Source organism: Pollicipes pollicipes, unplaced genomic scaffold, assembly GCF_011947565.3.
Source record: "Pollicipes pollicipes isolate AB1234 unplaced genomic scaffold, Ppol_2.1 Scaffold_4002;HRSCAF=4701_pilon_pilon_pilon, whole genome shotgun sequence".
Taxonomy (NCBI): domain Eukaryota; kingdom Metazoa; phylum Arthropoda; class Thecostraca; order Pollicipedomorpha; family Pollicipedidae; genus Pollicipes; species Pollicipes pollicipes.
In genome coordinates this window covers 38,793,980-38,821,495 of record NW_023596420.1, presented here as the reverse complement: position 1 = coordinate 38,821,495, position 27,516 = coordinate 38,793,980, and the positions used below count along the sequence as shown (strand labels likewise).

General features: G+C 53.8%; 1 protein-coding gene across 2 annotated transcripts; it reads left to right on the top strand.

Moving 5' to 3' along the window:
* The first annotated feature begins 974 nt into the window (after window positions 1-974).
* LOC119093208 (glycerol kinase) lies at window positions 975-18,337 on the top strand. 2 transcript variants are annotated; one of them, XM_037216121.1, is made up of 14 exons: window positions 975-1,172; window positions 1,858-2,044; window positions 2,374-2,494; window positions 3,304-3,472; window positions 3,935-4,044; window positions 5,969-6,071; window positions 7,718-7,828; window positions 8,656-8,768; window positions 10,074-10,217; window positions 11,051-11,126; window positions 11,538-11,667; window positions 12,644-12,787; window positions 14,396-14,482; window positions 17,303-18,337. In XM_037216121.1, exons 1-14 carry the CDS (start codon window positions 1,095-1,097, stop codon window positions 17,407-17,409), a joined length of 1,680 nt encoding a protein of 559 aa, XP_037072016.1. In that variant the 5' UTR covers window positions 975-1,094; the 3' UTR covers window positions 17,410-18,337. The 2 variants fall into 2 exon arrangements, with proteins under 2 accessions (XP_037072016.1, XP_037072017.1); XM_037216122.1 differs by lacking the exons at window positions 975-1,172; window positions 1,858-2,044; window positions 2,374-2,494; window positions 3,304-3,472 and adding an exon at window positions 3,561-3,567.
* The last annotated feature ends 9,179 nt before the right edge of the window (window positions 18,338-27,516 follow it).

Here is a 27,516-nt window from a genome sequence, read left to right as displayed (position 1 = left end):
ACGTGTCACACTCACGCGCTCCGGAAAGACTGAAGTTGCTATTTTTGACAAATTTGCCCCTTTTGTGCCACACCTTAGCACCCAAGGCACGGACCCACTCGGGAGTGGCGTGCATTGATAGGGACTCGACTGCGTGTCATGCGTGCACGAGCCAACAAGATGGATTTGGCCGTTACCGACCGTTTTCGACATTTTGCGCCATGTCTCGGCATCTAGGGTAGCTATAGACGTGAATCTAAGTGCAAAATATAGACAACTTAAACAGACAGAAAAGACGCAGCGAGTGTGCAAATACTTGCATAATGCTAGGCGTGGTTATTCCGATGCGGTGGCTGCACTACCCCGCTGAATAGCATTTGTAGCCACATTCAAAGCATTATGCACTGAACAATGGTATAAAGGGGTACGTTTTTAGAAAAATATTATGCAGGAACTTCATCTAAATTATCAAGTTAGTCACGGCGATTATTGCTTTCATGCTAGCTGGACTCCGGAAATCCCGTGCTACCCTCTCTGTCGGTGATAAATTCATCGAATGATCATGGCTGTATTGCGGAGAATTGAGGAGCCTTTACTCCTAGTTACGAGTTCAAAAATCGAGTTGAAGAAAACAACCACATGGAGAATATCCCGTGTACCCAGCATGAATAATGCTGCCAAGAGTTAAAGAAAAGGCGAGTTGGACAAGAAAACCGCAAAACAAACAAAAACTTAGAATCCTTATATAAAACCCTGCGTAACAAGTGTTGAAAACTCCGCTGGAATCATGGATGGACCCCTTATTTGGGTCTTACATCGATCCATGTCCGTCAACCAGGAAAGAATGAATTGGCAGTAGATTTGTGTCATACCCAAGAATTCTAAGCGACAGTAACAGCGTTTTTGTGACATATCTGGTGCCGTGTATTTTAGGTAACCGCCCACCTCGAAGTCACATGACGCAGGGAAATACACTTTTTATCAATGGTTGGAACTGTGATCGGCTAAAAAGGTGTCGGGTCCTCGCGAAATATCATATCGTTGGATAATCTTAGCGTAAGTTAAGCATACACCATAGAGTATTTTGGTCGATATAAGCGATTCTTGCGCCTGCGATGACATCGCCGGCGAAAGGAAAGCATGGCCCGTTGGTGGGGGCTCTCGATCAAGGTACCAGCAGTACGAGATTTCTGGTAAGATGATCCTGTCGCTATTAAAATGATGTGACTTTGTGATCAAGGCATGAACATATAATAGTCATGTACTGCTTTTTACATCATGAGCAATATGGCTTTGCAACACAATAATAGTGATGACCTCCAGTCAGCAAATTGTGTCATCATTTTGTCATTAAAACAAGGTAATTGCAATTGATTGACTCATAGCCATTGGCTATTGTCAAAGCAAGGACATTGGTGTCAAACAATGCTAACAAGTACAATAGGCTGATCGGTAGATATTATGTCACAATGTGCTTGCATGTATGGGCTAAATGTATTCTTGTTTTACAAGCATGGATGATTAATGATTTAGCCTTGTTGATGAGTGCCAATTACTATTTTTTAACCTTTTTACATTGAATGAGGAGATGCTACACAATAGTGTACCAGAGCTTGTTTGCACAGTGCATGGGTCCAGGGTGTTTCAAGCAACCACATTTGCGTTTATGTAATGTTAACAGGAAAGACATATGGGTCTTCTGCACAGCAGAGCATATGTTGTTTTGGCACAACACAATAGCACATAGGAAATTACCCTAGAGCCTAGCATTGTAATGTTTAAATGCTATGCAAAAATATCACTTAAGGCGCTAGATTCTATCATGGCATAGATTCAGCTGGCAGTGCCTTGTAGTGCAGGGACGTCTCATTGCGGCAGGTCTTCACGGCCAACTCTGCCCAGCTGCTGACATACCATCAAGTGGAAGTGAAGCTGAGCTTTCCCCGCGAGGGCTGGGTGGAGGCCGACCCAAGCGAGCTGCTGCAGACGTCATTGGTCTGCATCGAGAAGACAGTGGAGAACCTGCGTGCCCTGGAGGTGGATGAGGCAGACATCGCCACCATCGGTCAGTGGGATCGTGAATACCTCATGGCAATCAAGGATGAGAGTGGTGCTGATCCACTCGCAATCTCATGTCAAATGATCTGCCTTTTTTACCAACAACAGGTTTGGAAAAAGCATGTCTGATTGTTTCCTGCTGCTGATCATGGAAGCTCTCATAAGAAGCTCCCTTTGTGGCATACCAAGCGTGAAGTCACTTCACTTTCCAATCATCACCTCACAGTCACTTCAGACCATGCCAGTGACCCAAAAGTGGTAGCCCGATGTCCTGCGCCGCCGTCGCTCGGTTGCCTGGTCGCGACCAGTGACGTCGTTTGTGGTGTCCATGGCCAGGTATCACGAACCAGCGAGAGACGACAGTGGTATGGGACCGCACCACCGGCCGGCCGCTCCACAACGCCATCGTCTGGCTCGACGCGCGCACCACCCATACGGTCCAAAAGCTGTTGCAGAAGTAGGTCGGCCGGCGGCGCGCCGTGGTGTTCCTGCAGGGGTTACGTGGGCCATGTGCCAGTCCGGAGTGGTAGGAGCTGGTGTGGATAGAGAGGGGGTAGTGGTTTTTCTTTTCGATGGGTTTGGATGCTGGCTGGTATTATGATGGTTGGGTCATAGTGATAAAGATATGGTTTTAGTGCATGCATGGGTGTGTATTTTGCTCCTGGTTTGGTGGTCTGATATCCGACGCGGTCGATACCAAGACAGAGACTCGTGTGGAGCTGTGAGAATTCATTTCTTTTGTGGGTTGCTGCTTCTCCCTGGCATAGAGTACATGGGTTGTATGAGTGAACCACATCACGCTTCCCAAGAAATGCTTTGTCGATCTGCTCTCTTTCTTTGTAGAGATGCACTTTTTAAATAGAAGAATCAGACGACCGCCTCACAGTCTCCATCCAATAGCTGCGCTCGGCAGCGCCAGCGGCGTGAATTTTGCGTCGGCGTGTGCGTGTGCGTGTGCGTGTGCGTGTGCGTGTGCGTGTGCGTGTGCGTGTGCGTGTGCGTGTGCGTGTGCGTGTGCGTGTGTGTGTGTGTGTGTGTGTGTGTGTGTGTGTGTGTGTGTGTGTGTGTGTGTGTGTGTGTGTGTGTGTGTGTGTGTGTGTGTGTGCGTGCGTGCGTGCGTGCGTGCGTGTGTCTGCGCCCTTGGTCGCGTTCCCGCTGTTTTGCTGCTCCGTGGGGGCAAAAACGAGTTCCCATTCGACGTCGGTGTTTCGACATCTCCTGACGCGTGACGTCCATTCCTCAGTAGGCGTGTCCTCGTGTCGGCAGATGCCCTGAGAAGGACAAGGACTACCTGAAAGAGCTCTGCGGTCTGCCCATCAGCACCTACTTCAGCGCGGTGAAGCTGCGCTGGCTGCTGGACTCGGTGCCCGAGGTCGCCGCTGCCCTCCGCGATGGAACCCTCATGTTCGGCACCGTGGATACCTGGCTAGTCTGGGTACGTCCTCCCCGGACACTAGCTAGTCTTGTGAGGTCTTTCCGGGACACCCGGCTGGTCTGGGTACGTCCTCCCCTGGCATCTGGCTGGTCTGGGTACGTCCTCCCCTGGCATCTGGCTGGTCTGGGTACGTCCTCCCCTGGCATCTGGCTGGTCTGGGTACGTCCTCCCCTGGCATCTGGCTGGTCTGGGTACGTCCTCTCCCGGACAATGGCTGTTCGGGGTACGTCCTTGTCGGACACTGGATGGTCTGGGTGCGCACCCCGCCGGACACCTGGCTGGTCTGGGTGCGCACCCCGCCGGACACTGGCTGGTCCGAGTACGTTCTACCCCGGACACTGGCTGGTCTGGGAACGTCCCGTGCGGGACGGTCAGAGAGCAGCTATCTGAACTGGACGCCGACTGGACTGTCGAACTGGACCTAGTGGACCGGACAAGTGATAACCGCCGCTGCGCCGGCAGAACCTGACTGGTGGCGTCAACGGTGGACTGTACATCACCGACGTCACCAACGCCTCCCGCACCATGCTGATGAATATCGCCACGCTACAGTGGGATGACTACCTGTGCGGGTGAGCTGACCGGTTGGGTCTGTTCTGAGCTTTTCGGGAATTTCAGGAAACGGTCTGATTTGTTGTGTGTTGCTCGCTGGAAAGTGTCAGTAAATATGAAGCATGGTGATGAGTTGGCGTCCTGCCATTTCAGGTTTGCACGTTACTTTAAGATTTGTCTATTTTTTTATACAGTCTCGTTTTGTAGTCACCACTCGTGTGCTGTATTTCTCGCGTCTTGTCACGGGGGCCGCGCTCGTCCCGTGCTTGACATTAGTTTGATTCCAAAATTATAGATGACACCAAGAAGCATTGAAAAATGACGCGTCCTTGGCGAAAGTAGTACAGATGGGCTTTAGCCGCTATCTCCTCGGACGTCCCGCTGTAGGGCTCTGAGTGGTTATTGCCCATGTATTCGTCTTCAGCGGCCCGTTGCATAAAGTTCACCACCGTCGGCCGGGTCTAAGGAAGACTTTTTTGCGTGAAGAATTGTCTGTAGGCCAACCGCGAATGATAAGAACTTGTTGGGGTCCCTTAGCCTTGCCATCGACACTTAAGCGTCACGTGTTTGAACGGATAATCCCTGGGTCGAAGGCATTTATTTTGTCGCCCACTTGTCTCGATCAGTTGGAAGAACCTCGTTTGGCGTTGGTGAGCTGTAGTCGGAGGCTTAATACAGCAAACTAAGCTGAAAGGCAAGAGGAAGTATGAATATTCTGTGTTAGGGGATCTGTACTCCTGATGATGCAGCTTTGTTCACAACAGGGGTAGGATTGCTTCAAGTCAGTATTTTCGTATTTACTCGATGGAAGATTTGTGTTTTCTTTCTGGTAGCGATGGTTAGTTTTGGGTCGACAGGCCCAAAGTTCACCATCCCCCCCCCCCCCATCATATCCGGGAAAGCAAATACATGAGTGATGGGCGGGCGTATCGGCCATTTCGTGAATTCCTGAAGGACCCGAGGTCCTGGGCCCGAATGCAAGCAACCAAATGAATGTTTAATACGCCGACGATTACGTGGCTGGCAGTGTCACGTGACTGAGATTGATGGCACCAGCGACCAATGGCCTCTGGTGGTCGGTGATCGGATGAATGTGACGTCACCCTGCGCATGACGACACGGAGTGGAAGCCTATCTGTCGCAAAATTATGGTGTTGCCAATGGATTTTGTAGAAAGTAAACCGCCTGGTCACGTCAAGTGTACTGTTGAATTGCTTTGTTTTTACGTTTTAAAGGTGAATTCTACCGAGCAGAAAAGGCCATCATCGTATTTTGACATGGAATGTGCATTCGCCACCGAGGAGTACCCAGGCTTCGGGCGGTGTGTTTGATGTTCGTCCCCCCCCCCCCCCCCACACGCGCGCAACGAACCACGTGCGAGTTATACGGGCTGATTCGCCATGAGCTATCTGGTCTCCGTAATAATCAACTCTCCGGCTCGCTCGGTGCCGGCTGTTGGTCTTACGGATGAGGGTGATGTTCCTATGATTCGTCTGCCTTGTGGCTTTTGCTCTTGCTGTTTGACTATGTTTTGCCGTTTTCAGTTTTTTATATTTCATTATCCTTATGCCCGTATTATCGAAATGTAGCATAGGAAAGAGCAATAAGAAGCTTAAGAACCTTTTTTATCACAGAAAGCTGTATATTTGATACATGGCAAGAGTGGTTTCCCACTGGGTGGCTTATTCTCGATGTCATTGCCATGGATAGGGGAGAAGCATCCATGAGCTACAGTAGATACATCCATTGCCCGGACATTGTCTTGGACTTCCGTGGGTTGTAATCAGCGAGCCTTTTTGAAAATGTTGCCGACAGGTACCGTCATGAAAAAAACAACCGAGGCGCTGTTGTCGTTACTTCAACGGGGGAAAGCCGCGACATGTATCCACAACGCGTACAGAGTGTTGCAATTTATCGCGTCTTAGTCATGCGACTTGTTCTCAGGTTTTTTGACATCCCGAAGTCGATTCTGCCGGAGATCCGCAGCTGCTCGGAGATATACGGCCATCTGACGTCGGGTGCGCTGAGTGGCGTTCCCGTCTCTGGCGTGAGTACTGGCCAAATGACTCACTTTGACTGAAAGGCCCTTCGGCGGGCCTGGCGCAATGTGGGCGGTAGTATTGCTGGCTGCGGGTGTTGCTCAAAAACTAAAGACACCCACCGTGTTCTAGTCATCTAAGCTCTAGAAATGTGTAGAAGAAAGCACAAGACAAAGCCTGCATGCCGCGTTCTTGCGTCCCAGGGAGCTGTGTCCTCTCCTGCTCGCCGTGGTCGTGTCCCAATTTCCGGCGCCCCGCCGTGCCCTGGGACCAGGTGTCCCCGAGCTGGCGGCGCCGGCTGACGTATCATGCTGTCGGGACGTACCACGTGGCCGCAGACTGTCGCTGATGACGTCAGAGGCTGCACTTCTCCCCCGGTACTGCACGTCTGGTGGCCAGGAGATGGGTGGAGGGGAGAGGGGTAGATAAGAAGTGTGGAAGAGATTAGGACCAGCGGATTTGTCCTATGCGATTAGAACTATCGCCAGTCTGGGCATAAAGGCGCTTTTTCCTGCTTGTTGTGTAACCTCATGTAGATATCGCCATCCTAGGTACGTAAGCGTTATTTCCCCGCTTGCTGAGGACCCTCGTGTAGATATCGCCAGCCTAGGTATACCGGCGCTATTTCCCGGCTTGTTGTGCAACCTTGTGTAGACAGCACTGTCTCCTCTGGGGCGCGTTGTGAGTCATGGATGGTTCTTGCCGTCGGCATGAAACAGACGCGGAGACGCGCGCCTGGTGGCTCGGGCCAGGTTGTGTGCTAAAAGAGTCCACGTCTGTGTCGATCTGGTGGCATGTGGCCGCATGTCTGCTCTTGTTCAGGACCTGTGCGTTGAAGCGGGCTCTACTCCTGCTCGGTGAAGCGGAATTTACACCCCATGTGCCATGTGTCTATATGCAGCACCGGGTTGACGGCGGGTCCGGTCAGTTTCGATCTGCTATCGAGCTCCAGGCGAGACACCCAGACTCGTGTAGATCGAAGCAGTTTGCGTGCCGGCGCATGCTGCAGCCGGTCGGGCCGGTGTATGGCTGGCGGATAGATGGCTGTCCGTGTCGGTACTCGCTGTTGCACGGTCTTGGCTTACGCTACTAGCGTGCTGCTTATGTTAATGTTGAAATTGGGTACACCAAGAAGCAATCCTAATGCCAGTCGTCTAACTCAGGGGCACGGACGGCGTCGATATTTATCTCGTTTTATCGACAAGAACAACAAATTTAATACCGTAACAAGAAGACATGCCGAGGGTTCTGTTACAGATCATCGCAAAGGTGAATTCGCGTAAAACGAGGCACCTTTCCACGTATGCAATTTAATGGCGATGGTCGTCTGGTTGCCACGCAAGTCAGCCACGGCCGAGTCAGTCGGCTACATATTCCGGTGATCGGTTGACCGTTGACCAAAGCTGGTGTACCCAGGGTGGACCTCGCTCACGCCGCGACATCTGTGCGGTGTGCTGTGTTGCGCCGTAGCTGGCCGTACCTGGCGTGACCTTGGTGTGTGTGTGCTCTGGTGTGCTGCGTCCTACTGCGTCTGCTGCTGTGGCGTCGTTGGGTGCACCGGGCGCAGATCCTGGTTGACCAGCAGGCCATCCTGTGCTGTGCTGTGCTGTGCTGTGCGGTGTCGCGCCTCAGTTTCTGCGCGGGCCGTCGGCAGATTCTGGGTGACCAGCAGGCGGCGCTAGTGGGTCAGATGTGTCTTAAGCAGGGCCAGGCCAAGAACACGTACGGCACCGGCTGCTTCCTGCTCTACAACACCGGCTGCAAGGTATGTGTGTTGAGGTCGGCCGTAATGCATTGCACGGCAGACGGCTGCAGGAGGACGTGCCGTTTCTGGTGTGTCGGGTGTTTGTAGCATTGCACCGTGTTTCGGACAAGCCGTACAGGACAATACACATTTCAGGAAGGTTAACCTGTCGTTCTCGCCCAAAGCGCTCGATTCGGGAAAACGCCTGTAGCTGAAAACCGTCGGCAACACCTCGAATTGCGCGACGGTCATAAACTGTGTACCGTTGCAAATTCGAATTGCTTTCGTATCACCTCTTCGCCGCCACATTAATGCAACTTCGGTGCCCACTTGCCCGTCATTGGCCTGACAGATGCTGGAGTGATTGCTCGTGGTCTTGACGCACGCCAATTTGCAGAGGTGGATTGATCTAATTTTATCGGCCGCGCATGTAGTTCTAAACGATAACTACCACGTCTACCATGCGCAGACAGTGCTTTGCACAGTTCGTCACCAGTGGCACGTCATTTGGCCGCGGCGCATACATGCGGCCATGCTCGCCCCCCCCCCCCCCCCCCCCCGTGTGGCAGTGTGCGCTGTCGCCCTCTGGAGCGCGCGCCCGCACTGGCGGCCGTTGCCCTCTGCGGTGCGCGTGCCCGCTCTGGCGGGCGTCGCCCTGCCCGGCGCGCATGCCTGCACTGGCGGCCGTCGCTGTCCGGTGCGCGTGCTCGCTCTGACGGCCGTCGCCCTGTCTGGTGCGCGTGCCCGCACTGGCGGCCGTCGCCCTCTGCGCTGCGCGTGCTCGCTCTGACGGCCGTCGCCGGCTGGTGCACGCTGACGGACGCGGCGTGCGCGGGTGTGCTCCCCAGATCGTGCAGTCCACCCGCGGCCTGCTCACCACCGTCGGCTACCAGATGGGCAAGGAGGCGCCCGTCATGTACGCCCTGGAGGGCTCGGTGGCCATCACCGGCGCGGCCGTACGGTCAGTGCGCGTCAGGAGTCAGGGCCGGCCGGTCACGGGCTCAGCCGCAGCCGTGCTTGGGGTCAGGCTTCTGCTGTAGTGGGGGTGTGGGCGTGGTCGTCGTCGCTGTCACAAACACAGTTACGGTCGCTGTCGCAGTCGCAGACGCAGACGCAGTCGCGTCCGCGGCATCAGTCACGTTCACGTTGCCCGTGTCCCAGTCGCGGTCCAAGCCTCCCCCGCCCTTGTAGCGCTCTCCGCCGCCGCTTCAGCTCTCTGTGACATAGCTGCCTGTCCGGCCCCCGTCCGCCGCCGGCACGCCCTCCGCCGCCGCCCCAGCTCGCTGCCACGCGGCGCCCCGTCCGCTCCCAGTCCGCCGCCGGCGCGCCCTCCGCCGCCGCCCCAGCTCGCTGCCACGCGGCGCCCCGTCCGCTCCCCGTCCGCCCCCGGCGCGCTGTGTGCTGTTCACTGCACGCGAGTGGCCCGGTGCCGGCCCGAACAGCACCACCCTGGTAACTGTGCGCGGTCGCGTGGCGTGAGTCGCCTCCGGCCGCCCGGAGCGCAGTTGGTCAGCTGGTCGCCTGCGTGACGCGATACCTGTGGGGCGTTCGTCTGGTGGCCGTGGCCACGGCTACGCTGCTGCGGTCAGCGCAGACGGTGGGGCCGCCGTCAACGGGACATGCAGCGTGCAGTGACGCATGCTAGCGAGGTCTGCGCGTTACATTCCATACGTGCTCGTTGCGGCGTAGGGACTGGTGCGGGTGATGGCCGGCTTTGCAATGTTTCCCTGCACTGTGACACGAAGGGTGCATTGCAATATCTCCCTGCACCATGCTGCCTTCTGTCCTGTGTCTAATTTATGGGGTCTCCGGCGACAGCGCGGGAACAGTGACTGCGATGACCGGCCTTGACGATGACGTCATGACGACGGGTCATGCGCCCACACACCAGCTCAAAACCTGAGTAATTCCTGTGGGACATTTGTCCAGACTGTTCACAACCGAGCCGTCCTGAATACTCTGAATATGAGAAATGCATATCCTGCTACTTGCTCACATTGGTAAATAATATTGATCACTTACCTTCGGGGGTACACCGACACGTTTTTTCGCCTCACTTACGATTGAGCCTTCTCCGTACTCCATTGTCACGTGCTCACGCTGCACGCTGCTCCGTTGGCCGAGACGGTAGCCTGCTCAGTCGTGCGTGACTACACGGCCAGTCGTGTGCTTGGCGTCACCACAGCGCCGCGTCCGCCGCGTGTCCGGCGAGGGCGGCGGACGGCGACCCCGCCTGACCGGCTCCGGTGACCCGCCCGGCCGCCAGGTGGCTGCGGGACAACCTGGGCCTGATCTCGGAGAACGCCGAGGTGGAGGTGCTCGCGCGTCAGGTGAAGGACACGGGCGGCGTGTACTTCGTGCCGGCGTTCACCGGCCTGTACGCGCCGTACTGGGACGACACGGCGCGCGGGTGAGTGAGGGACGGCAGGGTGAGCGGGGGTACCCGAGGACGGAGGGTGTGGTGAGGGACGGCAGGGTGACTGGGGAATCCGAGGACGGAGGGTGTGGTGAGGGACGGCTGGGTGACGGGGAATCCGAGGACGGAGGGTGTGGTGAGGGACGGCATGATGACGAGGGAATCTTTGGTCGTAAGGTGTGGTGAGGGACGGCTGGGTGACCGGAGTATCCGAGGATAGGAGGTGTGGTGAAGGACGGCAGTGCGGTGGGGGGGGGGGGGGGGGGGGGGGGGGGGGAGGGAGCGGGTCCGAGGACGGAGGGTGTGCTGAGGGACGGCTAGGTGACTGGAGTATCCGGGTACGGGAGGTGTGGTGAAGGACGGCAGGGTGACGGGGGGAGGGGCGGGAGCGGGTCCGACGACGGGAGGCGTAGTGAGGGACGGTAGGGTGACCGGGGATCCAAGGACGGAAGGTTTAGTGGGAGACGGCAGGGTGATGGGGGGGGGGGGAGGGGACGGGTCCGAGAACGGAGGGTGTGGTGAGGGACGGCAGGGAAAAGTGTAACTGCCGTGGGGAAAAGAAGTGATGGGTTGTGTACGGGCGCGCCAGAATGTTGAATGAGAGCAAAGGTATGTGGCTGAGCCCGCCACTGTCTTGAAACTGTAAAGTGGGCATTGCCTGTCGTCTGAAACGCACACATGAGAAGCGTCATTATCCTGCCTCTCAGATTGTCAGGAATGCCTGCTCTCGTGCTGTGAATTTAGTGAATGCCGGCACAACATGGCTCAGCTATTCATGGCTTCCGCTCCCGCTGTGTAACTCATGTTCCCTCTCCCCTGCGCCTTAGCACGATATGCGGCCTGACCCAGTACACCACAAAACAGCATATCTGCCGAGCCACGCTGGAGGCCATCTGCTTTCAGGTACGTGGTGGGCGTGACCGGGACTCGGCACGGGGTGTTGTGCTCGTAGCACGTCGGTCACGTGCGCTCCGTGCAAGACTGAATCGAAACGGCATGGCAGCCCAGTTGTACTGGGTTCCGAAGTCTCCCATTGAGTATGGAGTGCCTGGGTGCGGTGAAATGCGCGGTAGGCGGCGCGCTGGCTCGTCGCCACAGACGCACATCGGCGCTGACACCGGCTCCGCAGACGCGGGCACCGCAGTCCGAGCCGACGAACCAGGACTCTGGGATCCGCTCAGTGTTAGTGTCGCTCAGGATACCGCTCCTGCGTTTCCTGGGCGTTGATGATGATGATGAAGATTTCGAACGTATCGAGTCGGTGCTCGGCGATCCGCCGTTGATGATGTTGATGCCCGGGTGCGGTGCCCCCAGACGCGGGAGATCCTGGACGCGATGAACCAGGACTCTGGGATCCCGCTGACGGCGCTGCAGGTGGACGGCGGTGGCACCGTCAACACGCTGCTGGTGCAGCTGCAGGCCGACCTGCTCGGCATCCCCGTCGGTGCGTGCTGTGACGTCAACATGGACGCCGGCTGACGTCACCGGTGACGTCACTGTGCGCCGGGCACAGAACGCGTTGGTCTCGTGGTGCCTGGTGTTGATCGCCGGCGACACTTGTCCCCTTTTATCTGCTGTCCGTGGAGTGGCTAAGCCGAAGTGTAAACGGATTTCGGTTGGTTTTGGCACGGGGCGGACGCGTGGCGAGTGTTTACACAACCTGTCTGTCTGGAAACTGTCTGGAAGCGCGGAGTCCTCATTGGGGACACTGCCCGGCGATCGCGCAAAATGTCAGTTCCCGGAAGATCTTGTATGCAAGCATTGATTTGTGTGCGTCCCGTTTCATCTGGCGTACGCTGCACGTGCAGCGTACAATTAATCCTGATGACTGCAGTTCGCGATCCCGCTGGCCCGCGGCGTGATCTCACTGACCTGCGGCGTGACCTCCCTGACCCGTACTTGACACCGCGTGTACATCGACAAGCGACCGCGTGTTGGCTCGGCTGTGTGTCTTTAAGAAGCTGCAGTGCGCCTGACCGTACGTTCGGTGTACGTCCGGATCTGGGACCACATATCGTGTGTCCGTGTATGGCATGTCGGTGCTCGTGTTTCTCATTCGTGGCAGTGGTGTGTCAGGCTGTGCCTGATGTGCGCTTGATGCCGCACCTGCAGTATGAGTCTGTCTAAGGTGTGCTGCGCTGTCCGTGGCATCTGCGTTGGTCTTTCGTGTGCGGCGGACTGTACCACGCTGAGCGCAGGGTTTAGCTTGTGGTGTTAACCCTGCTGGCCCGCCGTGTGACCCCCGCTGAGCAAAGTGCGATCCCGACGACTGCAGCTCGTGACCTCGCTGATCCGCAGCGTGCCCTCGCTGACCCGGAGTCGACCCCGCTGACCCGGTGCGTGGCTCCGCCGCCCGCAGTGTGCCCTCGCTGACCCGGAGTCGACCCCGCTGACCCGGCGCGTGATTCCGCCGCCCGCAGTGCGGCCGACCATGCCCGAGACGACGGCGCTGGGGGCGGCGATGGCGGCGGGCGCGGCGAGCGGCGTCGGCGTCTGGAGCCTCTCGCCGGAGGACCTCAGCCACGGCACCACCGACCAGTTCAGCCCGCAGATCGGAGATGACGGTACGGCCACGGAACCGGAGGCGAGCGCTGCGGCAGCCGCACCAACTGTCAGTGCGATTGCCGTCCGCTAGGTGGCAGCTGAATTGGTCTCGTTTTGTTCGCCGCCGCTTTCGCTTTCGTTCTGGGACCCGGTGCCCGGCGGTTTGTAGGTGAAGTATTGAATGTTGCGTTGCTGACACCCCAAGGCTGTTCTAAAAGGGACAGGAGTCATAACAGGGAGGAGTCAGAGAGCTCAGTGAAGCTGTAGCAGACCAGCTCTACTGGGCCGCCTTGTCCCTATTGATAGGCGTGGACTGTCATTATGACGGAGCACTGGCACATGGATCATCGTGGTTATCTCAGATGTTGTAGGGTGCGGCAGTCTGCAGGCAGCTGTGGTGGGCAGCCCAGTCCCCACTCAGCAGCCTGCACTGTCGGTCTGATTGTTAGCGGGCGTCTGCGGCGCGCGACCTCGCTACGTATGCGTCCCTGCGCGCTATTTGTTTATGGGATTGTTTATGTTAGTTTTACCGCCCAGGCAGCAGCCGTATGTCGGTGAACATTGGCTGTGTTGTCATAGGGGCTTTACTACGCACTCCCCTTCGGAGGCTGTTTGCCTTCGTCCTCCGCTCACCCTGGCAGGAAGGGCCGGGATCGCGAGGAACGGAGCCCCTTCATCTGGTTTCCCAGACACGCAGCCGAACATCGCAACCAATGCTCGGAGGTTTCGGTCGCCCAGTGGTGAAGCTGCGTGTCTGGTGAACACGGAAAACTGATAACGTCGTAGTGAATGCTCAGGGGTTCCGGTAGCGCATTTGTTATCAGTGAAATGTTCATTATGTGTGCTTGGGACGGGCTTTGCCTGGACCACCTCTGGTTCAGCCCATCAGGCAGCCCTAATGATGCCTGTGCTGTCTTACCTGATTCTCTGATCCCACTACACCCCGGTTCTGCTTTTCTGTCTAACCTGACCCTGGTCTCCTGCCTGACCTGGTCCAGGCCTCCCGTCTGACCTGAGCCAGGTTTCCCGTGTAACCTAGCCCTTTTCTCACATCTGACCCGACTCCACTTTCGCGCCTTGCCTGAACCAGCCGCCGGCGCCGTCTCGGACCTTGCCTGACTTGGTCGCCAACCGCCGGCGCCGCTTCTGATCTCGCCTGATCCGTCGCCTCGCCCGCCGGTGCCGCCCCGGACTTCCCCTGACCCGTCGCCCCGCCCGCCGGCGCCGCCTCTGACCTCTCCTGACCGGCACCCCGCCCGCCTGCGCCGCCTCTGACCCCTCCTGACCCGTCGCCCCACCCGCCGGCGCCGCCTCTGACCTCTCCTGACCCCGCCCGCCGGCGCCGTCTCTGACCTCTCCTGATCGGCACCCCGCCCGCCTGCGCCGCCTCTGACCTCTCCTGACCCGTCGCCCCACCCGCCGGGGCCGCCTCTGACCTCTCCTGACGCCGCCCGCCGGCACCGTCTCTGACCTCGTCTGACCCGTCGCCCCGCCCGCCGGCGCCGCCTCTGACCTCGTCTGACCCGTCGTCCCGCCCGCCGGCACCGCCTCTAACCTCGCCTGACCCGTCGCCCCGCCCGCCGTTGCCGCCTCTGACCTCCCTGACCCGTCGTCTCGTCGGCCGGCAGAGCGGGACGTGCGCTTCGACCGCTGGAAGCAGGCGGTGTCCCGCTCTCGGGACTGGGAGCCCGTCACGGAGCGCTCACCGCTGCCAGGTACGCCGTAGCTGGCCGGCCGCCGAGCGCCGCCGCCGCCGCCGGACGCGCCGTCGCGGCTCGGTGACGCCACTGGGCCGGCCCACGTCCCGCCTCCTGCGGCGCCTATGTCAGCTGCACGCGGTGGAGGGCTTGCTCGCGGACTTGGCTGCGGTGGTGTGCACGCGTGCCGTAGTGTCGTGTCAGACAGCGGTGGCGGCGGACGGCTACGTCGGGCCGTTTATTTACACAGCATCGGCCGGTACAAACTTCGGATGACGACTGCGGCGCGGTGACATACCTTCCAGACGAGTCTCCACCAAGGCCAATCATGATACGTACTTTCTACTGGGTGACGGTCTTTGAGATACTTTCGTAGTCTATCGAGTGTTTATGGCGCAGTCATTTCAATCGTGCAGTTGGTGCTTATTCGTATGATTTTTTTAAAACTTTTTTCGGAAAAGCATGTTGCAATCATGGACTTACGAATCGCGCATCGGGGTTGACAGTTGATCATGGACTCTAGAGTGGCATCTTTGGAGCTGGGAGCGTTGATGTCTGGTATCCGTTTCGTATCGAGATGGCGCATGTACTTTACTTGGGGTTTTTGGGAAATATACACTGCTCAAAGATTTCCCTTAGTTGTTTTGGTTCCTTTGGTGCTCAGTCTGTTTTTGCGGACGCTTCAAAATGCGTTGTCCCGCTTTTTTGCCTTTTGGTTCCCTTCTAAACCTTCTGTATACAAGAAAATCCATTAGTGTAAGCTGGTGCTCTCAAAAAGTACTGCGTGTGATTTTCCGGCTTGCCAAGATGATCACACTCCTCACATCTTACCCCTTGCATTTGTGGCAGATACGTTCTAGGTGACGATGTTGAGTTTGGCAGCAAAGTAGCCTACCTTTGAGGCGGCATTCATGGAAGGGGTTGAGGAAGAACCAGTAGTTCATGATGTACTTCGGTTTTTGGTAAGGCTCACTGCTCAATGTGTGCGCTGGATACGTGACTTCCCTCAGTTTGTATTCGAGGTCATTGGACAAGGACATGCTCCTTAATTAGGGGGTATCTTAGGGTGACCCAGTTCTGCCGAAATCATATTCGTTTCGGTCGCTGTCACGCCAGAGCTCCCAGATGCTGCACTCACACGGTAGTTTTGCCTTTGGTCCAAATATTTACTGCACTGATCTTTCCGAAATGGCCAATGCCAGCTCCGGCATAGATATGAGGATCTTTGATTCTAAGGTTCAGGGAAACAGCAACGCCCCCAAGCCCCAAACTGTGACTGCTACATGTAATCCCCCGGGGGGGAGGGGCAGCGAAAGTAGTGGGCCCTTCTCCAGTTGTCACTTTTCAAGCGTGACAGCTGTATACGCTCTCTGCGAAGGAGGAAGCCCGGGATTTCGGCCCTTGCGTAATCCCGTAGCATTACGGGGGTGGGGTTCGGCTCATTTTTGGTTTAGATCAACATGTGTTACCGATGATGTTAGCGTGTTTCCCATCGCCTCCAGTGCATGTACCTCTCGGTTTGGCGGCTTCTCTAACGGGCACGCAAAACTGACATTCACATTTTGCACCCACCTGAAGCGTATTAACCCTTACAGGAAGCTAAGGAATCATCTGAGGGTCTTAAGATGTGTCCATGCTTTACGTCGACGTTTGTAAGTTTCCTTTCAGCAGGATGTTACATTGTTTGGCACATATTTGGTGGCTGTTTTTCGCATACGTTAGCCGATGCATCATGCTATCGTTTGATTATTTTTGCGCCACTGCACGCAGAGTTATTAACAATCCCAGGTTCTCCAGCCTTCGCCAGCTGGGCCAGCGTCGCCACTTTCTGTGACGCGCGAAGCATGCCCGCTTCTGATTCCGCACGTGGTGTGCTGGAGAGAAAAAAACAAAGTGGTAGTGCGGTGCGTGAGCCCCAAATTTGAACCGTCTTACAACTGGCCGATCAGGTTAGGGTAGGTTGGAATTTCAAACTACCCGATTGCCGCCTGCGTAACCTTGGACGCATTCGCAGGGTACGCCTGACGTGGTGCGTAGCATGCCATCATTCGCTTCCAAGGGGCATGTGAGGTCGTCGGATGTCATTACATGACCTCATGCGACGTTGACCTAGAATGACCGTGCGCGGTCTGTCCTCACGGCAAACGGTGTTATTGCTCTGCGATCAGGCTCCATGTACCGCACGTAGGCGGTTTTGAAGGTCAGACCGGACGCGGCATCGACCTTCAATGACCTTTACGTTGGACACGGCACGAATTCGTCACCTTGGCTCTTGAAACGTATAAAAAGCAGATCTCATGTAAATTTTCAATATTTCATTTGACGTGACCTTGGGCTGCAAGTGAACGTCCGTAAGTTCATGAACATGGATGGTGTGCATTATGCAAGACATCCACATATCCAGGGCCACTAGGGAGGAAGTCTAGTAAAAACGGTTCAGAATGCGTCAGAACGCACCATTTGGTTGCGTTTAATTTGTCCTTGCACAGCTGGGATACGACGTCATTGGTGGGTGGCCCAACATGGTAGGGTCTAGAAAGTTGCCAACAGGAGTAAAATACAATGCACACGCACAATTCTCAAAAAAGGAAAATACTACGACGCACCGGACGTTGCGAGAGATAGCCATGAAAAACAGGAGGCGGTGGTACGTCCACACCTTCGGCGTCCTAGCGAGGGTTAAAACATCAGGGTTATCCGCCAGATATCGCGTGGCTGCAGCTCGCTCCCACAGAAAGACGTTTTGCACATTGCGATTTTCCATTTCCGCCTGTTGGGCCCACGCGGATCAACCTCCGGCCCGCAGACGGTGCCCGCTGACCTCCTGCCCTGCTTCAGATCGGCGCCACCGCCTGCTGACGTCCCTGCCGCCCGTCTGGTTCGTCTTCTGCTCGGTGCTGCTGCTCGTGCTGGCCAGAGAGCGGGGCTCGATGACGGCGAGATGACGTCACCACCGGGCTGGTGTGACGTCACCCGGCAGTTGACCAGTATTAAGCGTTAGGGAACGGTGATGCTCATTTTCCAGGAGAAGTAGACACGTGTCACTCGCCGCCGGCAGCCGTCGCCGGTCTGGTTGTGAGGCTGGAGCTGTGTACCGCGGTGTTGGTGTGCGGATGTGGACCAGCGTAGGCGAGCGTCAGGACCTCCTTTTCGTCTCAGGTGGCCGGATCCCCGGTCACGTGAGGCCCACCCCACGGTCCCGCCACGGCGCAGCTGATGTTGCCTCTCTGGCGGACAGACCATGCCAATCGTGATCACCCTGGGGCAACCATGCTTCAGGGCATGCTCAATGCCCTGAAGAGCGCTTTCGACGCCAAGGGTTGAACTTCAGATGCCCGCGTTTGTTTATAAGCTTTCGATCCTCATTTGCTTGTGCTACTGTCAAATATTTATTTCGATCTCACGAGTTTTGTCGGGACAGGATACTCTACAATAATGTACCTGGGCCACGCATTTGTTTCCTTTCTGTCGACTTCGCGGGCATTTGCGGGCTGCCTTAGTGCCGCGCACTTGATGTCCGCGGCTCTCCCATGCTTCCAGTTTGCGGTATCTCTTCGGTTACTGACGTTTCCGTACCCTGAATATTTTCGCGGTGATCGTATCCAGTCAGATTCAGATCGTGGGGTGTTTTGACATCTACAAGTCGTTTTGGAACCGTGAAGTGATCGTCCATTGATAAGTGGTCTTTTTTGGAGTTCAATGTGCAATAACTAGGCTCAGGTTCTATAGAAGCAGGCCCAGATTGCGTGGATGGCACGATTGGGTAGGATCAGGCTAACAGTGCATGGCTCGTGCCCTGCAGAAACAAATTAGCTCTGGTGGCGTGCAATGAACCGCCATGTAGTCGTAAACCTGTGTGCAATAAATGTAATTACTGGTGACCGCCTGTCCAATCGCCTTCGCCAAACAAGCAGCGATCCGATGCGAGGTCGCTAGTTCTGCTTGCTAACGAGCAAGCAGCGATCTGGCCGGATCGACTGATGGAAAGAAAACAAGCAAGGAGCGGTGATGTCACCCGGTCAGCGCCGGTCAGCGGCCCCGTGAGACCCGGCATTGCGGCTTGTTGGACGCCGGCCAGGGGCGTGATTACCTGCACATTCCCCGGCGTAATGAGACGCGTCGCCGAAGGGCAGCAGGATGACGCGCGTTTATAACCAGCACGATCAAATCCGGGAATGAACGTCGAGAAACTGGGAGCTGCTTCAGTGACGCGCCGGGGGAGAGCCCCGCTTAAACCAAGCTAAAAGCCAAAAAGCTTTCACAAAACTGAACTACGGAGTTAAGCGGTATCAAGACCGCGATTGTTGAGCCCGAGGGAACCCCGTTCTGGACCACGAGGAACAACCCGTCACGTGACGCGTTCTATCCAATTCCGGTCCAGCAAGACCCGCCCCAACACCGGGCAAAGGTGTCGCATATTTACCGCGAAGGGGACGAATTACCGCAAAGGGGACATTATATCACCGCGAAGGGGACCAAGCCAGGCACCTTCCTATCGGTCCCCTGTCCCCTCGACAGTCGCATGTCGAGGCCAGACGTGTGAGTCTTTCTTCTCCCCCTCGATGAAGCTGCTGAGAACCGGCCAGCGAGTCAGGTGGTCGGCTAAGAACTGGCCGGCGTGCCAGGTGGCCGGCTAAGAACCGGCCGGCGTGCCAGGTGGCCGGCTAAGAACCGGCTGGCGTGCCAGGCGGCCGGCTGAGAACGCGTGCCAGGTGGCCGGCTGAGATGCCAAGTGGTCGGGACTTTACCCCGGCCATGACGGCCCCCTTGAGGCGAGGCCTACACCAGTCGGTGAAAACAACCCGCCTGACCCCAACTGAACGGACCTGATAAACAGGGGCAGACGACCGGCCCTAGGACCCGGGTAATGGTGTTGTACGGCGGACAGGTATCGCACCGGACGGGACTGCGCGCGTAACAAACTCCACTCTCCAGACTGCGCAGAAGTCTTGTACCTCATTTTTAGGCCAGTCGCGTTGGAACAAAGTATCCGACCAAACAAGGAACCTTGGCTTGGTGTGATAGAGCCATGCACCGCGAAAGTTAAGTAGTCGCATATATACATACACGTAAACTGGGGTCGCACGTGCCCAACTCCCCCGAATGGCTGGACCACCCGGCCTTAGCTGAGAAAATACATTGTATGTACTAAGGTCATTCCACGACAAATCGGCCGCGGTTAGATGCATATTAACACGGCATCCCCTTCAAATTTGACGATGGCGGTTCTTAAGTACGATTCTGAAGTTTTAGAGCTGGAAGAGATATCGAAAAGAAACAAGTGCGAAAATAGGCGATGACGTCACGAACCCTGGTTTTTAGCTTCCTCTTGCGAAAGCAGTTTGCGGAGCCTGTTTTGGAAATGTATTTCGAAAACACATATACCAGTATACTTCTGAATTATGGGTCGGCATAAAATTCAACGCCATCCAAGTATCTAGTGACTGAGGCTGGCCGTTGACCTCATTTTCTGAAAAAAACTCGGTGCCTTGAGTTTCTTTAAACTGGCATGCAATTGAAGACCATCTTATTGCTTTTCAGGCTAAAAAAATCGATAACATCTCTTCTAGATCGTTCGCGAGTCAGATCTGAACACTGGCTGATTGTACACGGTGGCATACCATGAGCCAACAGTTCGGGGTCGGGTGCGATCGGCTCATTGCGTGGGGAACTGTGACCGTGACCTTGAGACCAACCGGTACTCTGGAACTATGTGTAACTGAACAAGGCATTTTCGTCGGTCTTACGTACATGTCATCTCTCCCGAATCACGTAGATAGACCCAAATGTGGGGAATAGACCGACCACGTTCTCATACTGGAAATACAATGCCATTATATTTGATCACGCGTGTCAAGAGCAATGTTGCAAAATATCAACTGAAGTACGTTATCATATCGCTTGTAATGCATTTGAAGGGCACGCCCGTCAACATGCGGCTGTGGATTGACTGCCTGCTGCTCGCCGCAACGCCGGACAATGCTGTTTCGCGGACAGCTTGCCCAGGAGCTGATATCGTTCTCGGTGCCGGAGACGTCTGATTATTGGACCTGCAAGTTTGCCTAGCCATCTGTAACTAGAAATTACCGCACCGGAAATTACGCTTGCGTCGTGTTGTCCATACGTGAATGATGAAGCTAAGCGGACTCATTCGAAATTGAAACAGCACGGCATAATTCATGGCATACACCATGAGACGCACAACCGCCCTTGTCCCTTAACTTCCGCCACAGCTGCAAAACACCGGCGCTCAGCTGGATGTAATGCCATCGCAGGGACAGCTTCCGACTGGCGATACCTGACCGATAACGCCCCCGGCCGCCCGGAGCTTTATCACCGGACACCGTCACCTCAGCGACAGCCCCGGCCGTGTGAGGGGCGGCACATGACCTGGTCCTGCCCGCAGACCGTGTGTGGATGGGATCCAGTAATGTAGCGTTGGAACGGTGGTGCTCACTGTTTGGAGCATCGAACACAACTTCCGCATCGTTTTCAGAGAAATATTTGTAGCATCGAATACAACTTTCGCATCGTTTTCAGAGTAATATGTGCGCTCTGTTTCGATTGATCTGGCGATAAACGATAGGTTTCGCCCCTTCATCACGTTTTCGTGCATATCAGATGTGATCCTTAATAAGGCCCCTGTCTAATAACGCTAGCGTGAAAAAGAGCTTATCTTTCCTTGCCAGGTCAGCTCGGTCATATGCTATGCCAGCCTGCAACAGCTGGTAGACCTTTCAAGACAGGACAATTGCGTCTGACCAGCAAATGAGCTCCAACATTCCGCAGTTCCTTAAAGTTAAACACGCGCCCGGGTGGCCGGTTTGATACCCTTCGCTCGGGCGGGGGTCAGTTTGACCCCCTGAGACCTCAGGAACAAAAAAAAGCTAGACACCAAATTCACAGGGCGTCTTGAACTGTGCCTGAACTCACTCAAGTCGAAGTTTAAGCTTCCTGGGTCATGACTATTGGGTCAAATAAGGTCAAACAAAGTCAAATACCATGCTGGTTCCCAAAGCGTCCCTAGAACCTAGACAACTGTTTTAGCAAAAGGTCACATGCTCATCTTAGGTCAGTGACTTTTTTATCTTTTGAAGGTCATGGTGTCGAAATGTCGAAAGAATCAAAGTCGAAATGAGCACCGGAAACAACCCCACACAGCAAGCCCTAGGTTTATAAAACAGGCTAGTTTTGACTTTAATCTAGGGGTGTCAATTTTTGTTAATTATTTTGGGGGGGGGGGCAAACCAAAAGCTCGACAATCTACCCCAACCCCATTTTTTCTCACCGGATTTAGCCCACTTTATTTTGACTTAATGTATGTTTGTGATCTTTGCATAATTTATAGTCTTTAATTTAAGAAGTTAAGAGGTCATGCAGGGTTGGATCCAGGGAGCAGGCACTGGACGCAAGCGTTCGCTTCCGATCGGCACGTGAAGGTGCCCCTATAGAGGCCACCTTAGGGCGCCGATGGTCCCCTTTTTTGGCGGTCATGGGAGGCGGCAATAATTTTGGTTGTGGGGGACGGGGCTGGGGTTAGACATGAAGGACTTAGGCCATCCCCATATTCCAGAGCTTCTCACTCTAACCTCACAAGCCATTGCGTGTCTTATGGCGTTAGGTATGTGAAGTTAACTGTATCTTTTTTCCGCTCAGCTGTTACGATCTGTATCTCGTAGTGGGAGCAACGATGACTTTTTGTTATAAGAGTGGTGCGAAACACCACTTCGCGGAAAGACCGGAGAAATAGTTTGTGTTATGATTATCTTTTACCCACGTTTTTTGTAGCATTCCGGTCAAAAACATTGCTGGGGGGCAAACCAACATTGAGGGGGTTAGGGCCCCCACAAAAGAATACAAATCGACACCTGTGCCTTAATGTGACCTTCATACCTGACCTAAGGTCAATGTCTTTTGTTTATTCAATTGTTGTGTTGCCTAAACAGTATATCAGAGACGCATGGCTAATGCTCCCCTGTTGGATCAGATTGAATAATTCCTGAGAAATTGCCTTCGCTGCAATCATGCCCCAAATTTGGCCTGCCATGGGTCAGCGACCTTACAAGGTACTCTAAATGTTTTATGCCACACGATCTGCTATGCAATTGTTTACAGCTGTGCAAAATTTGGCGCCGCTACGCCACGCCCGTTCGGAAACCATTCCGGAAAAATCTTCGGGGAGGGAGGTCAACTTGACCTCCCACCCGAGCTCGTGTTAAGAAGCAAAGGACATTTCCAGCAAAAAAAAAAAACACATACTGGGAACGATAAGATGGGGCACGTATGTATTGTCCCTGGGCATCTACCCTCTAATGTAACGATCAGCCACGTCCTGTCACTGCATCTGTATGCTGTTTGCTTAGAGTGCGTCTGTCTGTCCATTTGTTCTATTTTGCAGTGCAAATGCTCATTGCAGTTGATGCGTCCTTAAACCGCGAAACAACGAACTGCCCCATTTTTGCGTTGCCTCCAGCCCAGGACGAATGGTGGGCTACTGAACGGTGACTTTGGTCACGACGTGCAGGCGCACGGTGCGGTTGTCCACACATAGGTCGCGTGCCGCCGCGGTCCGGGATGCGAGCGGGGGCACGTGCCGAAAGGTCTGTTTGGACTGCATTGATTTTGCAAAAGCGGCCTGAAAAGATCCCCCATGACAAAAACTGACGAGTAGTCATTTGAAACCAGGACCACATCTCGGCAAGCGGGAGTCGGAGCGATAAGAAACTGTCATGTCTCGATAGATAACTGAATGGGAAATCACGTGGTGCCAGATGTGCTGTGGTCCGTGCCAAGAGTCACGTGCACAGCAGCGGGCGAGATGGATTTGCCCGTTCTTGATCGTTTTCACGTTTCATACCATATATTAGCAGGACAGAGCGGGTAGAGGCGCGAATCCAATTTCAAAGCAGTCGTTCCCCGTACCGTTAGGCTGCCGAGGTGGAGTCCAGGCCGTGGGCGCTGACGAAAAAATGTGCCCAGCCGGGACTCTCACGTAATTCCCAGCTGGGTGCTGGAGTGTGTCGCATCGCGTCCTGACGCTGCGCTGTCGGGAAGTTCGGCGACACACCTGAATACCCGCTTCGCGCAGGATCACCAGTATAAATCTGTAAGCTTCCATGCCAATGTGTAGTCTACGTAGTCATGCGTCGCGATATTTTTTGGAATTTTATGTCTCTCGTATGAAACTGCAGTTGGGGGGGGGGGGGGAGCGACTTTCCCTTCAACTGTATTTAGTATGCGTCTAGCGGATCCACAAACACCGATGAAGGTCCTGGTGGTGGGTGCGGACACAACATATTGTGTACTGCACAAGGAACTAGACTTGAACGCTGGTAATGCTGTTAATTTTTAATGTCCGCACGATGTGCGACCACCTGGTCGTAACGTCTCGCTATCCAAACCTGTTCAACTCGTTACGTTTCAGTTGCGCTTCACTAAACCCTCCCTCTTGCTCATGAATAACGTAATTCATGGGCTACCTTGTGGGCACTGAGCACAGTATATGGGCCTGGGCCCCAAGCGATGGTACCAGGGATAAACGAATGCTGCTGTCGTATCGGAAGTTCCCCTTTTTCTTTTTGATGGGACAATGCGAAGCCCTCTTCTCTCCCTCGACGGCCTAAAGCCATCTCCAAGGGTGAATAATTGCTTCCAGCTCAAGGCCAAGCAAGGGCCACGTTCAATCGGCTCATGCTGTCCGGTGCAAAGCAAGGGAGAGGGCATTGTTTAGTTCACGTTACGTTGACCTGGTTCATTCTTGTCCCGAAAGATCATAGCAGGTCAAGTAAATTGCAGCGATAGATAGATTTACTGTCACCACCACACAGCACGCATTCAATGTCTTGTCTTGCCTTGGATTAGGGGCGCATAACCTGCTGGGCTCAAGCATCCCGTTTCAGTTGCCTTCATCGCGTCCCCTCTTGTATTCAGATTTTCTTGCAGCTTTCTTTTGGTATACTATGGAGACTAAGCATGGTAAAGGAAAATGAAAGATTTAGCCACAGGATGGATCCTAGTGCAAAGGTGTAGCAGTTAATAGCAGTTAACTCAGCAGTTAATAATATCTCGAGGTACAGAACAAGGAGGCAGCGTCTACATACAACGGAACCTCTATTTATACCAAAAGGCCTGGTCCCCTCGATCACCTCGTTTGTTCCACACTCGAACAATAACACAAGATCTTGCAACTTCAGCGACACACGATACGACGTGAATCGCGATGGCACACACGTTTGTTTGTCGACTGAGGTACTGCAGCAAAGCACACATCACCTTGTGATAAATTACAGCAACTCATTCTGTCAGCATTCCGGCACAGAATGTGCTCTCCATGTGTCACATGTAAATATTTATATGTTGCTATCTTATCGATCAGTTCAAACACGCATTCAAGTTTCTGTCGAATGCTCCCAAACTGTCTTTTGAGCGCCAACTACGAAACAGCAGATAGAGAGAAATTATATTCTAAGAAAATTCGTTGCCTTACCAGTATCATGCCTTACCTGGGCAAAGGAAGCGTCCTTAAAGGATATATGTATATTCTAAACATCTTTCTCGCCTTCTAAATAAACCAAATGCTTAAATTTTTAAAAGCTTAGATACAAAATGCCTAACACCTAAGGGGGTCAGTTTAAGCAACAGCTGCTTTCGTTACTATAAACAAAAACTCGCGTTTTCGCCACGGAGGTGACCTTCGCTGCGGCGCTCGTGAGCGGGTTAGGGAACGGTAAGGATTTGGGCCTACACGTTGGGGCCGGAATAGCCGTATGCTGACAGAATTGTAGGGATTTTGGAGCTATTTTTATCAGACAGTACACACAAGATGGTATATCTCAAATATACATTGCATGCTGGACATTTCCAAACGACGTGTGTGCTTCTGAAGAGCCTCGCACGTCTGGATGGTAGGGCTAACCAAGATTTAACACGAATTTAAAAATTGCATGCAATATGCAGGCCCAGAGTTGTCACGGAATACTTTTCTGGGACTCAGACCACCAATTGGCATGAGCATATGTGTGGAGACAGCGGCCTCAACACGTTCAAAGTTGTTGGAGCCTCAATCATTCTTGTGAGACGTCACCTGCACAGGCCTGTGCTTGATGATTGGTTATCTTTGGGCTCTCCAGCCATTAAGCCCTACCAGAAAGAAGGTGATATGTTATGTGGCAAGCCAGAATGATCCAGGCAGGCATGTAAGTAGACCATAGAGCTGAAAGTAACCCAAAAAAGGTATGACTGCCACCCAGAAGAGGATATCCTGACAATCTCAGATACCTCAAATTTTGCCAGACATAAAACAGTGCTTATGCTTCTGAACATAGAGACAAGTCACACTTAAAGTTCAGGTTCCCCTGGCTCTTGCTGTGTGGAATAATTGCAACTTTAGTGAGTTGTCTGTTTATGGTCAATGAGGAACCAGTGTTGTTGATGACTTGGGGAAACACATGATACTGGACCTTATTATTTTATTTGAATATTATGCATTTTGTACAATTATATCACTCCTTAGAATAAAGGCCTTCAATTTTTTATGTGCCCCTCTCACTTCTCTTGCTGTCTGCCTCAGTAATGCCCTTGTGCCCAAAATTTATATGATGACAATTACCTGTTGATAGATCCAACATTAAGCAGCTATGTCATCTTGTCATGTGGTTCAACCTGTTTCATCTTTAAGGTGTTGTGTGTGTGGCCATGTGATTTAGCTAGGATTTATGATTTCCACGTAACAATGTTAGTTTTCCTTTGATAAGTGTAGGTGGTATGTACCTCTCAACCATGTCTTCCTGAGCAAAAACATACATGTTGTCTTTTTTATTTCAGGGCCAAAGAAACAACCTGGTCTACTATTACTGAAGATATGGGATCTGATGGCGAAACAAAGGTTTGTGCAGAATATCTAGCTGAGACTCTGGCTCCTGACCTATTCCTATATATTTTTTAATGGATCTGCCTCTGATATTACTTTTAAATTATTTTGATTCCAGGTAAATGGTTTGCTCTGTTTACTGTCATTCTCTGGAAGGCACATACCTAAGGTCTTAGAATGTCCATTATTGGTAATCAAGACCTTTGGGTTATGCCTGAAAGTCCATGAAATTTCAAGATTTGCAATCATGTCTCATACATACACACACAGGTGCATAAAGACATATATGTCTATGTACTAATATGTGTGCAAATATATACCTGTTTATCAGTTTGTACATGCACAGACAAACATATATGGTATATGATATGTTTGTCTGTGAGTATGTCTACAGACCATACCAGAGATCTGTGTAAGAAGCTGACTCAAAAGTGACTGGTTTTGTTTTGAAGCATGCAGTGTGTACAGTAGCAGAGATTTGAATGTGCATTTGATTCCCAGGGCAGTGCATTAACCCTCCAAGGAGGCACTGTGTGCCATGAGTGGCTGCTTCATGCTCTCACATGGTCTGGCCCAAATATCCTTCACTTTTGGGTTGTCATGCTTAGGAAAAATTATTTGCTAGTTCTGACCACTCATGTCACCAAGTCTATGCTGTGGTTTGCAAAGTCTCTGGTTGGCCCTGATGCGGAGAGAAAATCCTCATGGCAACCATATTAAGCAGAATATTTGTTGTGTCCCATCATTCAGCACAGATAACATCGCCAAAGGCGTGTTGTGTCACTGTAGCTTGCACTGCACAATGTCACACTTACCACCTGTCAGGTGCAGCCAGCAGTGATTTGTGGCTGCACGCCCCGCTGTCGAAAAGCTCCGCCTTCTTGAGCGCCGCCGCCCTCGCTAAGACCCAGCTGTGGGGCACTTCCTGTGTCAGCAGCGCGGGAGTGGCACACAGGCTGGGGAATGGGGGTAGCGGTGAGTGGATTGGCAGGGTGGTGCCACCCAACAAGAAACTCCTGTCTTGTCTCATGCCGCTTATGAGAGACGGCGCCTAAGAGGAAGCTCCCGTCTGGTCCTGTGCTGCTCATGTGTGGATGCGAGGATCGCATTCGGAAAAGGCCACATTATGACACACGTGGAACATAGGTCATCTGGGTCAGGGGTCCAATGGATAATTAGTTCA

Excerpts from the sequence above, each read along its gene's own strand:
- LOC119093208 (XM_037216121.1), top strand. The coding sequence starts at position 1,095 with ATGACATCGCCGGCGAAAGGAAAGCATGGCCCGTTGGTGGGGGCTCTC. Across the intron at positions 1,173-1,857 it reads CCAGCAGTACGAGATTTCTG|GTCTTCACGGCCAACTCTGC; the intron begins GTAAGATGATCC and ends TCATTGCGGCAG. Across the intron at positions 6,072-7,717 it reads GTGGCGTTCCCGTCTCTGGC|ATTCTGGGTGACCAGCAGGC; the intron begins GTGAGTACTGGC and ends GGCCGTCGGCAG.